The 21,803-nt window shown below is 42.9% G+C and overlaps 1 protein-coding gene across 5 annotated transcripts in view; it reads left to right on the forward strand.

The window, feature by feature from the left end:
* Window positions 1–15,524: 15,524 nt before the first annotated feature.
* LCOR (ligand dependent nuclear receptor corepressor) overlaps window positions 15,525–21,803 on the forward strand; it is a 156,774-nt gene continuing 150,495 nt past the window's right edge. For 2 of the 5 annotated variants that reach the window (XM_053583642.1, XM_053583645.1), the window contains exon 1: window positions 16,186–16,676. In XM_053583642.1, coding sequence (XP_053439617.1) covers window positions 16,250–16,676 — 427 coding nt within the window. In that variant the 5' untranslated portion in view covers window positions 16,186–16,249. Of the gene's footprint in view, window positions 15,628–16,185; window positions 16,677–21,803 lie in introns of those variants that run through there. The other 3 variants (XM_053583646.1, XM_053583643.1, XM_053583644.1) reach the window with 3 other exon arrangements.

A 21,803-nucleotide genomic window follows, 5' to 3' on the forward strand; every position in this document is an offset into this window, starting at 1 on the left:
ATACAGGCTGAGTCTCCCTTTTCTGAAATTCTTGGGACCAGAAGTGTTTCGAATTTGGAATTTTGGAATATTTGCATTATACATGCACTTGAGCATCCCACATAGGAAAATTTTAATAAAGTGATTGTTCTGTGAAGTTTGGAATTGGTAGAGGGGCTGCACTTGAGGATCTAGAGGGCCACATGTGGCCTTGAGACTGCAGGTTCTCCACCTCTCAATTAATTCTATTGTCATTTGGGAAAAGATCTCATGAATTTAAAACCTCACATGCATCATTTTGTGTTCAGTTTTATTCTTAAAATGTCTATAATAAATCCATAAATATTTACAGTCTTGTGAACAATATGAATGTGCTATAGTATTTTTTTTGTTGTTGTTGTTGCGGTTTGTCCAGGGCTGGGTTCGAACTCGCCACCCTTGGTATATGGGGCCGGCACCCTCCTCTCTGAGCCACAGGCACCACCCTATACTATTTTTTATTTCTGGTTAACCCTAAATTAAATGTAAATAACAAGGTTTCATATGCTTTATCATTCTAACTGGCTGGGTCATCACCCTAGTATATTGATTTAACTTAACCTTTGAGTAGCTAAGATTAAGGACAAATGAATGCTTACTGAAGTTCAAACTGAGGGTTACCAATTTTTACCAGGAACTAGTAAAACTTGTCATTAATTTTTTCTGGAGTTATATTACAGTTTGCACACATTTGGGGATATTGCTAACGTTTTATAAGAAAGGTATTTTTAAAAAATATTTGAAATTGTGCTTTTCAAGTGTGTTGTTGTAGTGCTATGTCTATTTATATTCAGAGATAATTTTCCTTTTCCTGATTATAGAAATATCAGCATAAACAAATCAAATCATAGGTAAATGTATAGATTGAAAAAAGTAAGTACCCTGTAATTCAATCTATAGAAAGTCAACAAGACTTAACAGTTTGTGGGTTATGTTTTTCTGCTTTTTCCAACTATGCATTCATATATTCACTCATTTATATAACATTTATTAAGTGCCTATTATGTGCCAGCACAGTTAAAAGGCTATTGCAGCAGGCTGGTAAGAGCTCATGGTGGCTTAAACTACGTAGTAGCTGTGGAGGTAGGAGATGGCTGGATTCAGGCTATGTTTTGAAGATAGAGCTGATAGGAGCTATTCGTCCATTGATGAGAAGGAAAGACAGCCAGCAATGGTGACTCTTGGGTTTTGAGCCTATAGAACTGGGTAAATGAGGTACCATTTACACATACAGAAAGACTATTGGAGGTGAAGGTCTTGAGAAGAAAAATCAAGGGTTGAGTTTGGATATATTAAGTTCATGCTATGGAGCTATAAATTTGGGTGTCACTGATAAATGTACGGCATCTAAAGCCACTGAGCTGGATGAGATCACTGAGGAAGTGAGGGCAGACAGAGCGGTGTTGTTGAATATTCCTGCACTTCAAGATGGGTAGAGAAAGAGGAGCCACAAAAGACACTGAGTGGGAGGAGCTAGAGAGGTAGAAAGATTAATTGGAAGCCTTCTAAAGAAAGTATTTTAAGGGCGGCGCCTGTGGCTCAGTCGGTAAGGCACCAGGCCCCATATACTGGAAGTGGTGGGTTCAAACCCGGCCCCAGCCAAAACTGCAACCAAAAAATAGCCGGGCATTGTGGCGGGCGCCTGTAGTCCCAGCTGCTCGGGAGGCTGAGGCAAGAGAATCGCTTAAGCCCAGGAGTTGGAGGTTGCTGTGAGCTGTGTGAGGCCACGGCACTCTACCCAAGAGCGGTACAGTGAGACTCTGTCTCTACAAAAAAAAAAAAAAAGAAAGTATTTTAAGAGGGGAAGAGTGTTCGATTTTGTCAAAACTGCTGAGGTATCAGAGAAGATCACTGAAAGTTAACTATTACACTTTTCATGATATAGACCATGGGGCCTTTTGACAAATGAAATACTGGTGGAATAGTAGGAGAAAGGACTAAATTGGAGGAGGTTAAGGGAGAGTAAGGAATAGAGATAACAAATATAAACAAATATTTTGAAGAATTTGCTAAAAAGGGGAGCAGAGAAATGCAGTGGTAGCTACAAACAGATGTAGAAACAAGGGATATCTTAGGCATATGTACAGGTTGAGTCTCCCTTATCTGAAATGTTTGGGACCAGAAGTGTTTTGAATTTAGGATTTTGGAATATTTGCATTATACATGCACTGGAGTATCCCACATAGGAAAATTCAAGATCAGAAATGCTCCAATGAACATTTTATTTGAGCATCATGTCAACACTCAAAAAGTTTTAGGTTTAGGATGCTCAACCTATATTTTGCTAGTGGGAATAATATATTGTTGGAGAGTAATTCTATCACATTTTGAAATATACAGTCACAATCCCTTTGTACCAGCGATTTGACTTCCGGGAGATAATACAGAGTATGTGTATGTCTGTGTGTGTGTATATAGTTTTAATCCATTGTCCATTTGGGCTGCTGTAACAAAATACCTTAGACTGGGTAATTTATGAACAGCAAAAATGTACTGCTCACAATTCAGTAGGCTGGGCAGTCTGAGGTCACAAACCCATCAGATTCTATGTCTGATGAGGGCCTGCTCTCTGTTTCAAAGATGGCACTTTTGCTTTCCCCATGTTCTCACATGGTAGAAAGAGTGGAAAGCTCCCTCAAGACTCATATTAGGGCAGTAATCCCATTCATGAGCAGAGCCTCCATTACTTAATCATCTTGTAAAAGCTCCATCTCTTCATACTACTATAAAGGGGATTACATTTTGACATGAATTTTGAAGGGACATATTTAGACCACACCATGCTTATATGTATTTAACTTTTTTAATCCAACCATATTATACTATGCACGCAATTTTGCCATTTAAAAATATATTGTAGTTTTGGCTAGGTGCCTGTGGCTCAAGCAGTTAAGGCACCAGCCACATACACCTGAGCTGGGGGGTTCGAATCCAGCCCGGGCCCGCCAAACAACAATGACGCTGCAACCAAAAAATAGCCAGGCGTTATCGGGGGTGCTTGGAGTCGCAGCTACTTGGGAGGCGGAGACAGGAGAATCACTTGAGTCCAGGAGTTGGAGGTTGCTGTGAGCTGTGATTGATGCCACAGCACTGTACCCAGGGCGACAGCTTGAGGCTCTGTCTAAAAAAAAAAAAGAAAAAAAATATATAGTAGTTCTTATTCTACATCTATGCATAGATCTATATATATGTGTATAGTGCATACATCATGGCTTAATTATTTTAATTTTTCCCACGATTATAACTTCATTGTACATATATAGTTTTGTACTTGTGGTTAAATTCTTAGAAATGAAAATGCTGCAGAAGAGACTATGCATATTTTATAATTAGATAAAATACCAAGATTTTACCAAGATCCAATCATGTCTACCATTGGTGATATGGTTTGCAGGGACAGCATTTCTGGATTAGGGTTTTCTTTCTTTTTTTTTTTTGAGACAGAGTCTTACTATGTTGTTCTCTGTAGAGTGCAGTGGGATCACAGCTCATAGCAACCTCAAACTCTTGGGCTTAAGTGATTCTCTTGCCTCAGCTTCTGGAGTACCTGAGATTACAGGCAACTGCCACAATGCCCATATATATATATTTTTTATTGTAGTTGTCATTGTTGTTTAGCAGGCCCAGGCTGGGCTCGAACCCGCTAGCCCGGGGGTATGTGGCTGGCACCATAACCTCTGAGCTACAGGCGCTGAGCTTCTGGGTTAGGTTTTAGGGAGTGTTTTAGCATCTTTATGGAGGAGGAAGGGCCCATCGGTTATGAATAATTCATAAATTAGTTTGTGAATAAATTACTGAAAAACAGTATTAATGTTGATTGGCCAGACAAATAACTCCCATGAATTATCTTATTTAATCCTCATGGCAATTCTTTGATGTAGGTACTATTATTAGCCTTGTTTTACTTACAAGCAAACTGAGGCTTAGAGGAATTAGGTATGTACTGAGTCTGGGATTCAACCCATGGAGTGAAGGAAGAGCCAAGTTTGTGAATATGTGGACTAAGGTAGGAGAATGATGGAAGAATAAGGAGACAGTTGGGAGATGTAAGGGAAGGAGAAGACATGACATCTAGACACAAAATAGATGATGCAGAACCAGTCCTCAAACTCTTGTTATCCATTGAGAGGCCCTTTTCTTATGATAGCTTTGGCTGCTGAAAGATCTATGCCAGACTGGACATATTTATCTTTAAATAGCTTATATTCTACTTTGGGAAAACTAAGTGTGGAAATCTGATGAGCAGTACACAATTTTAACAAAAGCTCAAGACCATCACAGATGATGTCTCCCATGTCAGTAGATGATTTCCAAATAAATTGTGCAGATGGTAAATTTTATCTGAGGAGTGGAAGAAAGGTTTGTTGTGACTGTATCCAGAGCAACTTCAAGGCTGCTTCCAATTCCTACAAAGGATGGCAGAATCCAAGTAAAAGGCTGTCCCCATAAATGTGATGGAACTAAGGATCTAGTTTTGGAGTACTTTGCTTTGCCTGATGGTCTTGTTTTTTGTTATTGATCTGTTTGCCATTTCTGCTGTCCGCCAGGAACTGGACACTATAGCAGAGAAAGTACTGTCATATGCCTGGATGACCTCCTACCTTCTGGCTTCCAGCTGTGTTTTGTTTTGTTTGTATACCTTCACCTTAATCCAACTTGCCAACAATTTAAGCTATCTTGAGATGGTTTCTGTTCTTAGGGTTTTGTTTCTACCCTCAAATTTGGAGACCATCATAAATTCCTAAAACCAGATGTGGGAATTAAATTCCAAAGAGAAAACCTGGCAGAAGTATTGTGAGTGGAGAATAAGTACCCCACAAGTTGTGAGTATATTTCTGCTGCTTCTTTGCTGGTTCCTAATTGGATGGACAGAGCCATTATGAGAAAACAGAGGAAGGAGGAAAATTATTATTTTCAAGCAAATAGAGGCAACTTACCACTCATATCGTGAGAGAATAGTCTGAGTAAAATAACTGATATTAATTAGATGAATAAAATACATTTCTAAAAAATCTCAGGTGTGGAGTTACTCAGTTTATGGACATGGTCATTATTGCTCTATAAAAGGAATCTTTTTTCTTATTTTTCACTTTTTTTCCCATTGCCACTCCAGCCCTTCTCCCAACATAGGCCTCATATCATGCCCTCAGACTTCACCATTTCTGTACAGAGCTACACAGACTTCTTTCTGCTAACATCTGTATCTCTGTGTTTACAGGGCTATTTCTCTGAGTTTGCTCTGCCCTGCCCAGGAGCAGGGTATACAGAAGTGCTTTGAAACTAATCTTTCTCTGGACTCAGCGTAGTTCTCATCCAATGACTGAGGGGATTTATGTACAAATACCCTATCTCCCTCACCCTTCAGGTGGGTTCATCTGAGGCACAAGCTCTATAGTGTCTTAGAGTTCCCTAGAGAGGAACCATTGCCTACAGCAATAATTTGCTCAATAATGCATCATTAATTGTCTTCCTTCTCACTTCCTGCTGATGTTTCCTGGAATCACTTTCCAAATAAACTACTGGAATTTGAATTCTTGCTTAAAGATCTAAGAGCCTATATCTTGGAATCTATATAGATCTGTACAGCTAGGCTGCTCTTCGGGTAGCTATATCTGTTCACATACTGACATGACGATTCCTGCTTCTCAACAACCTTGTCCACTTTTGAATTCATCTTCTTTTGAATTGAAATCATCTTGAATTCACCTTTTGTGTTTGTCTGATCACTAGTGAAACTGAGCATTTCTTTAAACACTTGTAGACTATACGGTTTTCTCACCCTTGCATTTCCTGACTATACTTTTTCTATTTTTCTGTTGGATTATCCATATTTTTCTTTTTCCTTTCTTTTTTTTTTCTGAGACACTCTCTCTCTGTTGCCTGTGTAGGAGTGCCATGGCGTCACAGCTCACAGCAACCTCAAACTCCTGGGTTTGAGCAATCCTTTTGCCTCAGCCTCCTGAGTAGCTGAGACTACAGGCATCTGCCACAATGCCCAGTTAATTTTTTTTTTTTTCTACTTTTAGTAGAGATAGGGTCTCACTCTTGTTCAGGCTGGTCTCACACTAAATAAGCTCAGGCAATCCACACACCTTGGCCTCTCAGAGTGCTAGGATTACACGTGTGAGCCACCTCATCCAGTTGTATTTTTCCTTTTTTAATTTTTTTTTATTAAATCATAGCTGTGTACATTGATATGATCATGGGGCATCATTCACTAGCTTCACAGACCGTTTGACACACTCTCATCACACGGTTAACATAGCCTTCCTGGCATTCTCTCAGTTGCTGTGCCAAGACACTTACATTCCACTTTTACCAAGTTTCACATATACCCTTGTAATATGCACCGCTGGTGTAATCCCACCAATTCCCTTCCCTCTACCCACCTCCCCTCTCCCTCCCCTCCCTTTCCTCCTTCCCCCTATTCTTAGGTTGTAACTGGATTATAGCTTTCATGTGAAAACCCTAAATTAGTTTCATAGTAGGGCTGAGTACATTGGGTACTTTTTCTTCCATTCTTGAGATACTTTACTAAGAATATGTCCCAGCTCCATCCATGTGAACATGAAAGAGGTAAAGTCTCCATCTTTCTTTAAGGCTGCATAATATTCCAGGGTGTACATATACCACAATTTATTAATCCATTTGTGGATCGATGGGCACTTGGGCTTTTTCCATGACTTAGCACTAATTTTTATTTATTTTTTATTTTTATTTTTTTTTTGAGACAGAGCCTCAAGCTGTCTCCCTGGGTAGAGTGCTGTGGCATCACAGCTCATAGCGACCTCCAACTCTTGGCTTAAGCGATTCTCTTGCCTCAGCCTCCCAAGTAGCTGGGACTACAGGCACCCGCCACAAAGCCCAGCTATTTTTTTTTTGGTTGTAGTTGTCATTGTTATTCGGCAGGTCTGGGCTGGATTTGAACCCGCCAGCTCTGATGTATGTGGCTGGTGCCTTAGCCACTTGAGCTACAGGTGCCGAGCCTGCATTTTTCTTGACTTGAAATATTTCCTTGTAGGGGTGGCGCCTGTGGCTCAGTGAGCAGGGCGCCGGCCCCATATGCCAAGGGTGGCGGGTTCGGACCCAGCCCCGGACAAACTGCAACAGAAAAATAGACGGGCGTTGTGGCGGGCGCCTGTAGTCCCAGCTGCTCTGGGGCTGAGGCAAGAGAATCCTGTAAGCCCAAGAGTTAGAGGTTGCTGTCAACCATGTGACGCCACAGCACTCTACTCGAGGGCGGTACAGTGAGACTCTGTCTCTACAAAAAAAAAAAAAAGAAATATTTCGTTGTATATTTTAGATACTAATTCCTTATTGGTTTTATTTTTTGAGATAGAGTCTCACTATGTCACCCTTGGTAGAGTGCCGTGGTGTCACAGCTTATAGCAACCTCACACTCTTGGGCTTAAGAAATTCTCTTGCCTCAGCCTCCCAAGTAGCTGGAACTACGGGCATGTGCCAAGCCTCCTTATTGGTTTTATATGTTGCAAATACTTTCTCCTAGTCTGTCAAGCATCTGTTAAACTGGATCTATGGTGTCCTTTATAGGCCATGAACTTTGATGTCATAAAATCCTTTTTTTTTTTTTTTGTGGTTTTTGGCAGGGGCTGGGTTTGAACCCGCCACCTCTGGCATATGGGACCGGCACCCTACTCCTTGAGCCACAGGCGCCACCCATAAAATCCTTTTTTAATATGTAGTTATTCTTCTGGGGGATCCAGTTTACAAAGTTGCTCTCACATCTAGATTACAAAGATATTATTCTCTGTGATCTCCCTCTTCCTATACTAGCACCATGGTAACTTTATTACTATGGCTTCATATCATAATATCCAGTAGATATTATGAAGAGGGAATCCCTCCTTGTCACATCAAATTCTTTGGAAGCAGAAGCTGAGATGGACTTTGAGATGCATATTAGTCAGAGTCCTACAGAGAAATACAACAGAGTCTGTATCTAAAATGAGATTTATTGTAAAGAATTGGCTTATACAATTATGGAGGCTGAGGAATACCACAGGATCAACAGTACAGCTTCCAGTCTGGATCTGAAGGCTTGAGAAGCAAGAGTGCTGAGCATAGGAGATAAATTTTCCAACTCATGCTCTCCGGCAGACGGTGAATTCAACCTTCCTCCACCTCTTTGTTCTCTACCAGGGGTCCTCAAACTACGGCCCGTGGGCCACATGAGGCGGTGTGATTGTATTTGTTCACATTTTGTTTTTTTTACTTCAAAATAAGATATGTGCAGTGTGCACAGGAATTTGTTCATAGTTTTTTTTTAAACTATAGTCCGGCCCTCCAGTGGTCTGAGGGACAGTGAACTGGCCCCCTGTTTAAAAAGTTTGAGGACCTTTGACTGACCCTCAATGGATTGCATGATACCCACTCACATTGGGAAGAGCCATCTAATTTCCTCACTCTACTAATTCAAATGCTAATAATTTCCAGAAACACCCTCACAGACATATCCAAAAATAATGTTGAAGCATATATCTGGGCATCCTGTAGCCTAGTCAAGTTGACACATAAGATTAACCATTACTAGATACAAAAGGTTTCTTAGCAATTGGTATTGATAAAAGGGAAAGGGAAGAAGCAGAATTGAATAGAGAAAGTAATCAAATTAAGATTCATCTCTACAGGGCGGTGCCTGTGGCTCAGTGAGCAGGGCGCCGGCCCCATATACCAAGGGTGGTGGGTTCAAACCCGGCCCCGGACAAACTGCAACCAAAAAATAGCTGGGTGTTGTGGCAGGCGCCTGTAGTCCCAGCTGCTCGGGAGGCTGAGGCAAGAGAATCGCCTGGGCCCAGGAGTTGGAGGTTGCTGTGAGCTGTGTGACACCACGGCACTCTACTGAGGGCAATAAAGTGAAACTCTGTCTCTACAAAAAAAAAAAAAAAGATTCATCTCTACACAGCCTTAGCCAACCCACTGACGCACTTTAGAGCAAGTATTAATCACCAGACTGTTCTGCATCAGGCTGTAACAGCCAGCCTCTTATAGCCTGCCCGCCCTCAGTCACTATAACCTAGTACCTAGGGCAGGATATGACCGTGGGCCACGCTGTTCTTAGCAGCTGAGGCTGACCTTGAAGCAGTTGACAGCTGGAGGCTGTGTACCAACCACATTCCCAGAAGTTGGTTGGCAATTTCTTCCCTGAAAGAAGATCCAGGCTGCTTATCTCTGTGTCTACCATTCCCTTCTTCATGATTCCTTTTTCAAAACTGACACAATTATTCATAGATCTTTACATTTTTTATATATTTTAGAAGGCTCCTTGAGTTCCTGTTGAAATTTTGGTTGGAATGGCACAGAATGTATATTATTCAGTATGGGGAGAATTGACACCCACTGGTTGTAGTGGTGTGCCAAATAGATGGCATTTGGATGATGGCCAAATACCTGACACTCTGGGGAAAGAGTTATAAAGGCAGTAGGCTAAGGAAGCAGCCAGTGTGGCTGGGAGATGGTTGCATGGAGGTGGGGAAGGGTCTCAAGCAAATAGGTAAATATAATGTAAAAGGAAGTCCAACATATAAAGAATGTATAGTATATATGAAGTGTGACAATTAAGTTCACAAACTCATCCTAGAAAAAGTGCTATCTACCTTATTGGGGAATGTTGCTATGGTCACCTTTGAGGTATACTGCTTGGGAAGCTAATCACTGATGCCAAAGCCTACTTCACCCTTCAAAGCAATTTTGGAACTCTTTTTCTGGAATAGCCATCAGAGCTGTTGCTGTATTACCACTGATGTCCTGAATGTCATCAGAATCCCTTCCTTCCAATATTTCCCTTATCTTTGGATAAAGATAATGTCACTGGAGGCCAGATCAGGTGAGTTGTGTTCCAATATCGTTATTATTATTATTATTTGGCTAAAAACTCCCACATAGACAGTGCTGTGTGAGCTGGTGCATTGTCACAATGCAAGAGCCATGAGTTGTTGACCAAGATTTTTAATTAAGATTTTCCTGTTTCTCTATCAATGTTTACTTGGTCTGCTATGCTTGTCATAGTCAGCTGATGATTTTAATGCACACTTTGACAAATTTTTGCAATGTTTTCATCAGTTCTGCTCATTACTGGTTGCCTTGACCTCTCTTCTTCAGTGATACCTTCTCTCCCCTCAGAAAAATGTTTAATCCATTTGTACACTGTTGTTTTCTTCATGGCATTACCTTGAACTAACATCCCTGATTTTACTTCAACTCTTGCCAACTTTAACAAGAAATTTACCAATGTGTGTTTGTTGCTCTAATTCAAGCTTTGACATTTTTGTGATCGCACACAAAAACACACAACAATACTGAATGCCACTCTGCAAGATACCACTACATGTTAACATGAACACAGCTGTGAGACACTGACATACCAAAGTTATGAAACCTTACTCAGCTGTTCGTACAGTGCTGCCACGGTAAGTGGACAGTGGCAAGTTCACAAACCCAATTGTTAGACTTTGTATATACGATGTAAAAACAGCTGTGGTAATATATTAAAAATTGAGGAACCTCAGTAAAAAGGATATGAGAGTTCATACAACTTTTCTGTTATTTGAAATGATTTCAAAATAAATGTGAAACATTCATATTCAAAATAAACATGAAAACATATGTCTACATAAAAACATGTACACAAATGTTCATAGTAGCATTATTCATTAATTGCCAATAAGTGAAAACAATAAAAATACACATCAACTGAAATGGACAAACAAAATATTGTATATCCATAAAATGACACAGTATTTGGCAATCAAAAGTAAATACTGATACATGCTACAATATAGAAGTACCTTATGAACCTTATACAAACAGAATACTGAGAGAAAGTGGCCAGTCACAAAAGACTACATATTACATGATGATATCATTTACGTGAAATGTTCAAAGTAAGAAAATTCATACAGGAAAAAAGTATGATTAGTTGTTGTCAGGGGCTGAGGGGAGGGGGAATGGTGAATGACTGCTAATAGATACAGGCTTTCTTTTTGGGGATGATAAAATGTTTTAAAAGTGACTGTGGTCTCACAACTCTCTGAATATACTAAAACTCAATGAAGTATATACTTTAAATGGGAGAATTTTATGTCATGTGAAGTCTATCTCAGTAAGATTGTAAAAGAAAAATAAATTTCACACATATAACAAAAAGTCACAAAATTTTCTAGGTCACTGAGACATAGGCAGACAGAATGAGATGAGAAGAACTCCGAGTCTTTTACTAAGCAAGAAGAGCTACTACATGAATAGTTCCTCAAAAAGACCAAGCCATGTGACCAAGTGACATGGCTTCCCTTCTAACTTTTGTCTCTGACTCTAGGTTACATTTCCCCTAATAGGACTGGAGGCAAAATATTGCAATAGTTGAGAGCTGGCTCTGCAGACAGATTGCCCAGGTTTGAATCCAAATCTTGGATAACTTGTTTTGACCTTGGAAACACTTCTTAACCTCTCTGTGTGCTGTCATGAAACAGGGATAATTGATTAGGCTGAATGAAGAATGACATAATCTATGAAAAGTACGTTACTTTTTGGAATTCATTAGAAGTTGACTACTTTTAAAAAAAATTTCCCATCTGAATATGCTTTCTTTCTTAAAAGGCCCTAATTCATTATATTCTCTCACTTACTTTTTGACGGTCATTTCTCTATTGCATGCCAATAAACTAATAAGACACAAAGTAGTACTTAGTCTACTAATTACAAACCAAGTTCCATGTTCAGAGTCTACTACTACTCGCTGATATTTTTTTTCTGTGCTCCATTTCTTCCTATCAGCTGGAGCCCAATGTGAGAACTACAGAACATAGATCAGAGAATCTTTATTTATTTATTTAGAGACAGAGTCATACTGTTGCCCTGGCTAGAGCGCTGTAGCATCATAGCTCACAGCAACCTCTAACTCCTGGGCTCAAGAGATCCTCTTGCCTCAGTCTCCCAAGGAGCTGGGACTATATGTGCCTGCCCCAACACCCAGGTAGTTTTCTTTCTATTTTATTTTTAGTTGAGCCAAGGGTCTAACTCTTGCTCAGGCTCATTTCGAACCCCTGAGCTGAGTTGATCCACCTTCCTCAGCCTCCCAGAGTGCTAAGATTACAGGCATGAGCCACCAGGCCTGACCCAAGAATGTTGTTTTCAAAGGCCCAGATCATTGTTGTCATTCCCTCATACTCTCAGATTGACTCCACTGCACACACATCTTGGTTTCCTATTCGCCTGGAGTCTTGGCAAGCAGAGAAGAACTTAGTAAGGTTTGATCATGGGAAGTGATACTCATTCCAGGGTAATAATGTGCTAGCCACTGTATATGGACTGTTTCATTTCACCTTCACACCAACTGCATCTTGTAGACAATCATTATTCTCTTTTTTACACTAGAAAATTGATGACTTTATCAAGGCCACATGGCCACTAAGAAATAGAGCCAGGATTCCAATGAAGCTCTGTCTTTAGATTCTAGTCTCATAACTGCCATTTATGTTGCTTGTCCCTCCCCAGAATGGGAGTTTTCAGCTAAAGTCCTCGCTCTTTCAGGGTAGCCAAAAACAATAGAGGCCAGAAATTATATTTTAGCTAGGTATGTGTCCTCAGTGCCTAGGACACTGCCCAATATATGATAGGAGCTTAGAATGTTTGTTCAACTGCCCAATTGTGTATGGATCATTCCACATGAATTAAATGAATTCTATGCTTGCAGAATCCTGCTTCTACTTGCAAGACAATTTAAAGTGGTTTGGAGTCTGAGAGATCTTAGAGTTCTAGTCCTGCCATTTAGTAGCTATATGACCTTGGACATATGTATTTAACTCCTTTGAGTCTGGAGTCCCTAATCTAGAAAATGTGGTAAAATGATACATATCCACTTCATGGCATTGTTATTTGAATGGATGAATGACAGTTATTATTATTGTCTTCCTTATCCTTCCCTTCAAAGAGGCCTTTGAGAGAAGCAAACCATATGTTGCCTCCCAACTTAAAATAAGTGAAGCAGAAATAGTGGAAATAGCATTAAGTTGGAAACTGGGAAACTTATTTCCTGGCGTTTGTTGCCCTGCCTCTGCCTAGCAGCTATGTTACCTTGATTAAGTTACCTTATTTGTCTAGAGAATTTATACCTTAATTTAGAAGCTTCTAGGATTCTCTGAATCTACTTGAGCCTAAGTCTGAATCTTAAGACTAAGAGATTGTGTTAACGAAGTATTACCTTTGGCTTGATTGATTAAAAAAAAAATTATATGGGGTGATTGGAAAAAAACATTAACTATTAACCCATTTTAGAGCTATATGTTGTTTATGTATTTTATTTATTTTTATTTTTTGAGACAGAGTCCCACTTTGCCACCCCAGTAGAGTGCCCTGGCGTCATAACACAGCAACCTCTAACTCTTGGACTCAAGCGATTCTCTTGCCTCAGCCTCTAGAGTAGCTGGGACTACAGGCGCTGGCCACATTGTCTGGCAATTTTTAGAGATGGGGTCTCACTCTAGTTCAGGCAGGTCTCGAACTCATGCAATCTGCCTACCTTGGCCTCCCAAAGTGCTGGGATTACAGGCATGAGCTGTTTAATGTATTTTAAACTTTATGAAATATACTTTCTCCAAACATCTAGAAACTTGGTTAAAAGCTACAAAAGACTCAAACTCACCACCTAGTGGTGAGGAAAGGAAGTTTAAAGTTGGTGAATCAAGATGTTCTGCCATCACAGGTAAAGAATGGGTTCCCCAGAGCAATCTTTTGTAGTTGTCTTCAGCCTTCACCCCTCAGAATATTATGTACACAGAAACTCAATACTTCCTGACTTAATACTTTCTCATTTGACAGTACTCTTAGGCCAGTGAAATACAGTATTGTGGACTTCTGAAAATTGTGGAAGGATCATTGATTTTAAAATTGGGGGTGGGATGGGTGGCGCCTGTGGCTCAGTCGGTAGGGCGCCAGCCCCATATACTGAGGGTGATGGGTTCAAACCCGGCCCGGTCAAACTGCAACCAAAAAATAGCCGGGCATTGTGGCGGGCGCCTGTAGTCCCAGCTACTCGGGAGGCTGAGGCAAGAGAATCGCTTAAGCCCAGGAGTTGGAGGTTGCTGTGAGCTGTGTGAGGCCACGGCACTCTACCGAGGGCCATAAAGTGACACTCTGTCTCTACAAAAAAAAAATAATAATAAAATAAAATTGGGGGTGGGAGGACAAAGTTGCCTTTGTGTCTGCACATTAAACCACTCCTACTTGAGAGGCCCACCTGGTTCACCCCTTTATGGATTCATACATCATTCTGCCATTCCACAAGTGCCTGAGGACCACTACCTTTGAAAAAACCTAAATCAATACACCACCCTTGATGTCAAGTATTTAACAACTTTCGTTTACCTACCACAGTATTTAAAATTAAATCGTTACACTTAAATTCAAATATCTAAAAGTAGGAATGCATTGTTCTTAAACTCCAAAGGTACGGTCAGAGGCCAGAATCCTAGGGTACTAGGCCTATTGGTATAGAGCTCTTTTCCTTTCTTCTTTTGTTTTTGAATTAATCTCCCTCCCCACCTTTCTCCTTTGGTTTTCCTATCTTTTCTTTTTCTCCCCCAAATACCAGTCACAACTAAGATGAGCATTATGTTTAAATGAAACAGGTAGCGTCCTGTGCAGTGATTTAATTATTCCAAGAGGCACCTGGAAATCCTCTTCCTTATTGAAAATATTTTCGAGTCCTTTCCTGAAGCCGAAACGAAGGCGTTTCCAACAGACTGCTTTTGAGTATTCTTAATTAAGCCCTCTTTTGAAACAGCATCCTCACTTTAATACCCTTTTCTGAAATCCCTTGGGAATTTGGCCCATAATCAGCCTTGCTAGCAGAAACCTTTTTTTAAAAAATAAAACGCTTGATTTCAAATTTTTAGTAGGCTGACGAATGTTAGCTAATTCTCCCAACGACTTGACATGTACCCATTTACACCTCTGAAAACCTTCGGACTCAGTACCTGCACGGGCATCCGGGCATTTATTCTTATTTCTGCTTAAACAGGCTCTTGGGAGGAGCAGTTGCCACTGAGAAGTTCAGACAAGTAGTTACTACAGAATTTGCAACAGTTGGTGACAGGCGATAGGCAGGTTCCAAGCAATAAATAGAGCTAGCTTCAAAAAACAAAAAGCCCTGGGGAAGGAACGGGCAGCCGTGGCCTTGGGGACAGTGTGAGGGTGGCGCGGACCGGTGGGCCCGAGCTCCGGCCGTGGGAAGGAACAGTCCTGGGCGGCCTGAAGCAGCGACGGATCCAGCCAAGACCGCGGGAACCGCAGCTCAGTCGACCGCGCGGGGCCGGCTCCCAGGCCCTAGCCGCCCGGAGGCCAAGCAAGAGGCCACCGCAAGGTGAGGCCGGCCCTGCCCCCGCGTCGCCCCCGCGGGAGGCGCGACGCCCGGGCCTCGGGTGCGTGCGCGGCCCCGGGCGACGCGGCTGGGCGTGCGCGGGGCCGCGGCTGAGGCAGGGCCGGGCGGGCGGCAGAAGATGGCGAGGGTGTGTAGGCGGCAGCAATGCTCCGTTGAGAGACGCGGCTTTCGGCAAGAACTAGATTCGTGGCGCCACAAGCTCATTCACTGTGTAGGTGAGATCGCCCCCGCGGCCGCCGCCGGCCCTCGGGTCGCCCCGCCGCCGGCTGCCCCGGACGAGGGGAGGGAGCTGGGGCAGAGGCAATTGCTACTCCGGCCGCCCGCCCTCTTCGGCTCGGGCGTCCCCCCCTCCCCCACCCCCCGGAGTGCGAGCGCGCGCGACCTCTGGGCGGGCCTCCCCGCTCGCCCTGAGCGCGCGCGCGGCCCCTCCCCTCCGAGCGCTTTCCTGGGGCGGGCTCTCGGCGGGAGCGCGTGCCCCTCCCCCTCTCCCTTTACTACTCTTCTCCCCCAGACCGCTTTCTGCCTCCCGTCCCGGCGCCGCAGCCGGCACACAGTGGAGAGTCGCTCCTTGGTGCTGACCCGGGACTGGGGGTGGTGCGAGGGGCGGGGGCGTGCTCTGCCCCCACCTCCGCTCTCGCCGCCGCCGTCCTCCTCCTTGTCGCCCCTCCCCCACGCGGAGTGGCGCGCCCCCATCCCCGTGTGCACGCGCGGCGGGCGGCAGGCGGGCGCCCGGCGCTCGGGCGTGTGCGAGGCGTGAGGTGGAGATGGGGGCGGAGGCGGAGGGAGCCGGAGCTGTCACAAGCCCCGGTTGCGCCTGACCGAGCCAAGTGGGGTGTCATGGCCGCGGGGGGCAGCGGCTACACTTCCTCTGCGGGCGGCGGCGGCCGAGGAGTTAATCCTCGACGCACGGGTCGGTGTGTGCGTATTTGTGTTCGGTGTGTGCGCGGCGGGGAGAAGGGGGTGGGACCAGGTCGGACTGCGGAGCCCGCTTGTCGCCTCCCGGGGATTGGCCGGAGCCGCCGGCTCGCCGAATGCCTCTTCTGCCCCCCACTTCCCGGACCTGGGGCCGCCCTCGCGTACCTTTTTTCCCCGCGGGCGGGAGGGAGTGTAGACGGGGGCGCCCCGGGAGGGGCCGGGCGGCCGAATTGCGCCTCTCACACTGTGTGTTTTGTCTGTTTTTCTCTCCCAAGGTCCCGTTTCCCTCTGTGCGGCGGCCGGCGGGACCATAAGGGCTTAACTCATATATTTAACCCCCCTCCAAAAAGTAAGTGGCCCGTGTGGTGTCTCCGCTCCGCCCGCCGCCCCCTAGCCCCAGTCCATCCTTGTGTCTTACTCTCCTGTCCTCCAGCATTGTTACTTCCCCTTTGCTTTGGTACTGCTAACGTGTGGGGAAATGCCCTCTTGTCCTCCTCTGTCCCCCACGCCCAGTCCTCGGAGAGGCCCAGAATTCCGTCCCCCCTCCACCCCCCCCCCCCGCGGGGAATAGTCTTGGGAGCCAGGTCTTCCCCAGCAGAATCTGGGAGATTGTATCGGTTCGCTTGGGCCCCTCATCCCCTCCTTCCCGACCGGGTTTCGTTAGAAGGAATTATGCAAATCCTGCTTTCTGGTGTCCATTCAGCGGCAATTTCATGCGGTGAGAAGTTCTCTTTGTTGTGCGAAGGGGAGAACAGACACTGATTTAATAGACATATCTGTTGGGGGGAAGGGTGGAGGGGGTGTGGAGAGGCTCAGTTTGGAAGAATTACAGCACTTGGTTAGCTTAGTGTCTTTGTGTTTGCGTCTCTGACTTGACAGGAGGGTCTGCCCTTTACAATGTCCCATAAGGGACGTTTTCTGTAATAAACTATAAAAACAAAACTGAAACTTTAAACAAGTGAAAAATAAGGCAATCTTTACTTAGAGAATATAAACCTTTCCATTTCTGCACTGTTTCATTATGACAGTGTGTAATGTGATTTTGTTAAGGCTTTAGCCAGGCGTCCTCAAACTGTGGCCCGCGGGCCACATGAAGCGGTGTGAATTGTATTTGTTCCCGTTTTGTTTTTACTTCAAAATAAGATATGTGCAGTGTGCATAGGAATTTGTTCATAGTTTTATTTTTTTAAACTATAGTCTGGCCCCCCAACGGTCTGAAGGACAGTGAATTGACCCCCGTTTAAAAAGTTTGAGGACGCCTGCTTTAGACTTAACACCAAAATTAATATAGCCAACAATGCTTTAAGGTATCTGATACCATTTTGGTTATCCAAACGTTAAAAGTACATTTCAAACATACCATTGTGTAAATAATAAAGGCGTGAATTAGTTTTTTTGGTATAATTTGTCCGGCGAATGTATTTTAAAATTCTTCTCTTGCCAATCCAAGACTTGTTCTATCCTCTAGGAAACAAACATCCTTTTGATTATTCTTTGCTCTGGCTTTGCTTATTTTATTCTTTGAAATCTGTCGTACATACAGAAAGCTTAAGCGCTTTTTGAATTGTATGTTAACTTGCAGTCATTATAGAAGAGAGCATATGTAGGAGGTTTTGAGAAGCATGAAATTAATCCATTTTCAGAATGTTGGGTTCATATAAAATCCTGAAATTATTTTTAAGAATTTTTAGTTTCTTGTATTTGTTTTACTTTTCTTAGTGATTGTTTTCTTTCAGTAGGGCTTTTTAGTCTTTCAGACATTTTGAAATTGATGAATGTAGCCCTGTAGATTTCTTGTTTGTTAATTTTCGATGATTTTATTGAGTTTATCTTACTCTAATTCTGTTTGAATCGTTGCCTTCTTTCTCAAGACCTTTTTTTAAATCAGTCACTTCTGGTGTTAGTGGTTAGTTACTGCCACTTGACAAGATTTTTATTTGTTTTTTAAGTTATGACTGATAAAATCCTTCTGTAAGTATTTCAATGGAATATCAAAATTTGGGTACTATTTTTAAGGAGTATTTTAATCTGGTGGTCAGTATTCTTGAAGCATACCTTTAACTTCACGTTTCCACTTTCAGAGTAGTAAAGTTCAGGAGATTAAAAAGAGTTCAGAGGGCGGCGCCTGTGGCTCAGTGAGTAGGGCGCCGGCCCCATATGCCCAGGGTGGTGGGTTCAAACCCAGCCGCGGCCAAACTGCAACAACAAAAAAATAGCCGGGCGTTGTGGCGGGCGCCTGTAGTCCCAGCTGCTCGGGAGGCTGAGGCAAGAGAATCACATAAGCCCAAGAGCTGGAGGTTGCTGTGAGCCGTGTGACGCCACGGCACTCTACCGAGGGCAGTAAAGTGAGACTCTGTCTCTACAAAAAAAAAAAAAAAAAAGAGTTCAGAGTGCAGGATAGTATTTTCTCGGAGCAGTAATATAGATTGATAGTCTTACAACTGGAATGAATTGGGCTTCAGATTTTCCCTTTTATTATATGTAATTTTGTTCTTCAGGAGGAGAGTTATAAGTAAAGCATTTTGTAGTGTTAATTTCTGTAGTTAAAAGGGCTGTCAGTAATCCTTACACTATCCAAAAGGCAACCGTTGTTTATTAACAGATACAAAAATTCCTCTTTTATTTTAATGGAGATGGTTCTGAACAGTTCACCTGTTTGATTCTCTTGACTATCTTTAGGATTGTTTGGTTTCTAAATAGTATTTAATTTATAACAGTCTTTGGATTCAAACTGAGTTCTCAGTCATTTCTAAAGCTCAATTCTTCCTTCTTTTGGGGGGTAGAGGGATGGTGGTGGTGATAATGGTGATTAGGTTTATTTGAATTGGAGTTAGTAGTGGGTTCAGACAGTGCTTACAATCAAGAGGGGTATTTGGTTACCAGGTAATTATTAAGGGGTAGTCTGGGACTAGGATGATCAGTCCAGATTTGAGGAAAATCTGTGTTCTCTCTGCACTTGACGTGATATAACCTATTTGCTCTGCTGCTCCTTGTCCTTCCTGTGTTTTCTCAAGAAGCTCTCCCTGTTGTAGAGAAAGTTGTGATTTCAGCATAGCTCTAGCTTGGCTGAAAAAAGACAGAAAATGAGTCTCTTTGACTTATAGAAAGTTATCTCAAACTGCCGTAATTTCCTGACTACTTGTAGCTAGAGTAATTCTAGGAAGCGGTTGAATAATGGCATTTTTTTCTCCTTATGGGGCTACACAGGATGACCTAGGTAGGATTTCTTACGTAGTTAAGAATTGGTTATTCTGGGGTGGCGCCTGTGGCTCAGTGAGTAGGGCGCCGGCTCCATATGCCGAGGGTGGCGGGTTCAAACCCAGCCCCGGCCAAACTGCAACAAAAAAATAGCCGGGCGTTGTGGCGGGCGCCTGTAGTCCCAGCTGCTCGGGAGGCTGAGGCAGGAGAATTGCCTAAGCCCAGGAGTTGGAAGTTGCTGTGAGCTGTGTGACGCCACGGCACTCTACCGAGGGCGGTACAGTGAGACTCTGTCTCTACAAAAAAAAAAAAAAGAATTGGTTATTCTGGGCGGTGCTTGTGGCTCAGTGAGTAGGGCACCGGTCCCATATGCCGGAGGTGGTGGGTTCAAACCCAGCCCCTGCCAAAAACCACAAAAAAAAAAAAAAAAAAGAATTGGTTATTCCAGGTCTTTTGGGAACATGGTATTTCTGGGTACTTGTCTGATTACTTAGTTACTTGTTTTAGTGCTGTTTTTAGCAAGGCAAGTGATTACTTCATTTAAATATTTATTAAGCATCTGCTTTGTAACAAGTATGAGCAAACAAAAATATTGGGGAAGCTGCCCTAACTTGCAGGAACTTTTTTTTTTTTTTTTTTTGTAGAGACAGTTTCACTTTATGGCCCTCGGTAGAGTGCCATGGCATCACACAGCTCACAGCAACCTCCAACTCCCGGGCTTAAGCGATTCTCTTGCCTCAGCCTCCCGAGTAGCTGGGACTACAGGCGCCCGCCACAACGCCCATCTATTTTTTTGGTTGCAGTTCAGCCGGGGCCAGGTTTCAACCCTCCACCCTCTGTATATGGGGTCGGCGCCTTACCGACTGAGCCACAGGCGCCGCCAACTTGCAGGAACTTTTAATCCTTAGAGAAAATATAATGAATTCAGTTATTGTTTAAGGCAAAGGGTGCCATATGCAACTACTAGTGGTGTTTTAAAGTGAAAGGTATCTCTTTGGAGATGATGAGGACTTCATGAAGAAGATGGTGGATTTTTGCTTCCTGCATTCCATTCATGAGAAGAGTATGAATGGAAGTGGAAAAGGACAACAATGAATTGTTTGTTTAAAACGCAGCTTGTAATTAGTGTAGGGGACATAGGGTAGGTTTGCAAAGGCAGGTTGTAGGATTTTTCTGGTGCAGCTGAAAAAGTGGAGATTTTAAGGCAACCTGCGATTTTTTAATGCATTTCTTTCCTTAGCTCAGAGAAGCAGTGTTTCCTTTAAGGATTCTATTGTGGAACTCTAGAACAGAGACATAGATTCTTTAAGCCACCTTGACAGGGACAACAGTAATTATCTGCAAAAGTTCTCTTATCTAAATCTCATGTGGAGGTTATACCGTATTCCATTGCACAAAACCTGTTTTTGGAATTGCATAAAATCAGTGGCATATTCATTCTTAGAATATCTTGGTATTGGCAAATTTTCACCTATAGAGATTGGATTTGATATTTGTAAAGAGTCAAAAAGTAAAAAAAAAAAAATATTTTAATTGTTCTATACATTTGCACAGTGCTTTGGGAACAATTCCAGTATAAACTGTTAGCTCATTTTTTTTGACCATCTCTGGTCTGTAGGAAGTGTCCCAAGTACAGTGATACATACTTTAAATATATTTTTTAGGGCGGCGCCTGTGGCTCAGTCGGTAAGGCGCTGGCCCCATATACTGAGGGTGGCGGGTTCAAACCCGGCCCCGGCCAAACTGCAACCAAAAAATAGCCGGGCGTTGTGGTGGACGCCTGTAGTCCCAGCTACTCGGGAGGCTGAGGCAAGAGAATCGCTTAAGCCCAGGAGTTGGAGGTTGCTGTGAGCTGTGTGAGGCCACGGCACTCTACCGAGGGCCATAAAGTGAGACTCTGTCTCTACAAAAAAAAAAAAAAAATATATATATATATATATTTTTTAATTGAGATATAATTTACATACCATAACAATTCAGTGATTTTTAGTTTATTTGAATACAGGGTTGTACATATATCACCACTATCTAATTACAGAAGATTTTCATTTTTTAAAAAAGAAACCTCTATGCACAGGCAGTCTTTTCCCTTTCTTCTAATCATCCAATTCTTGGCAGCCACTAATCTGCATTCTGTTTCTGTGAATTTGTCTATTCTGTACATGCATATATAGAATTATACAATATATCGCCATTTGTATATGGCGTCTCTGACTAAGCAATGTTTTCAAGGTTCATCCATGTTCTAGCATATACCAGCACTTCATTCCTTTTATGG

This window comes from Nycticebus coucang, chromosome 3 (assembly GCF_027406575.1).
Source record: "Nycticebus coucang isolate mNycCou1 chromosome 3, mNycCou1.pri, whole genome shotgun sequence".
Lineage (NCBI taxonomy): Eukaryota > Metazoa > Chordata > Mammalia > Primates > Lorisidae > Nycticebus > Nycticebus coucang.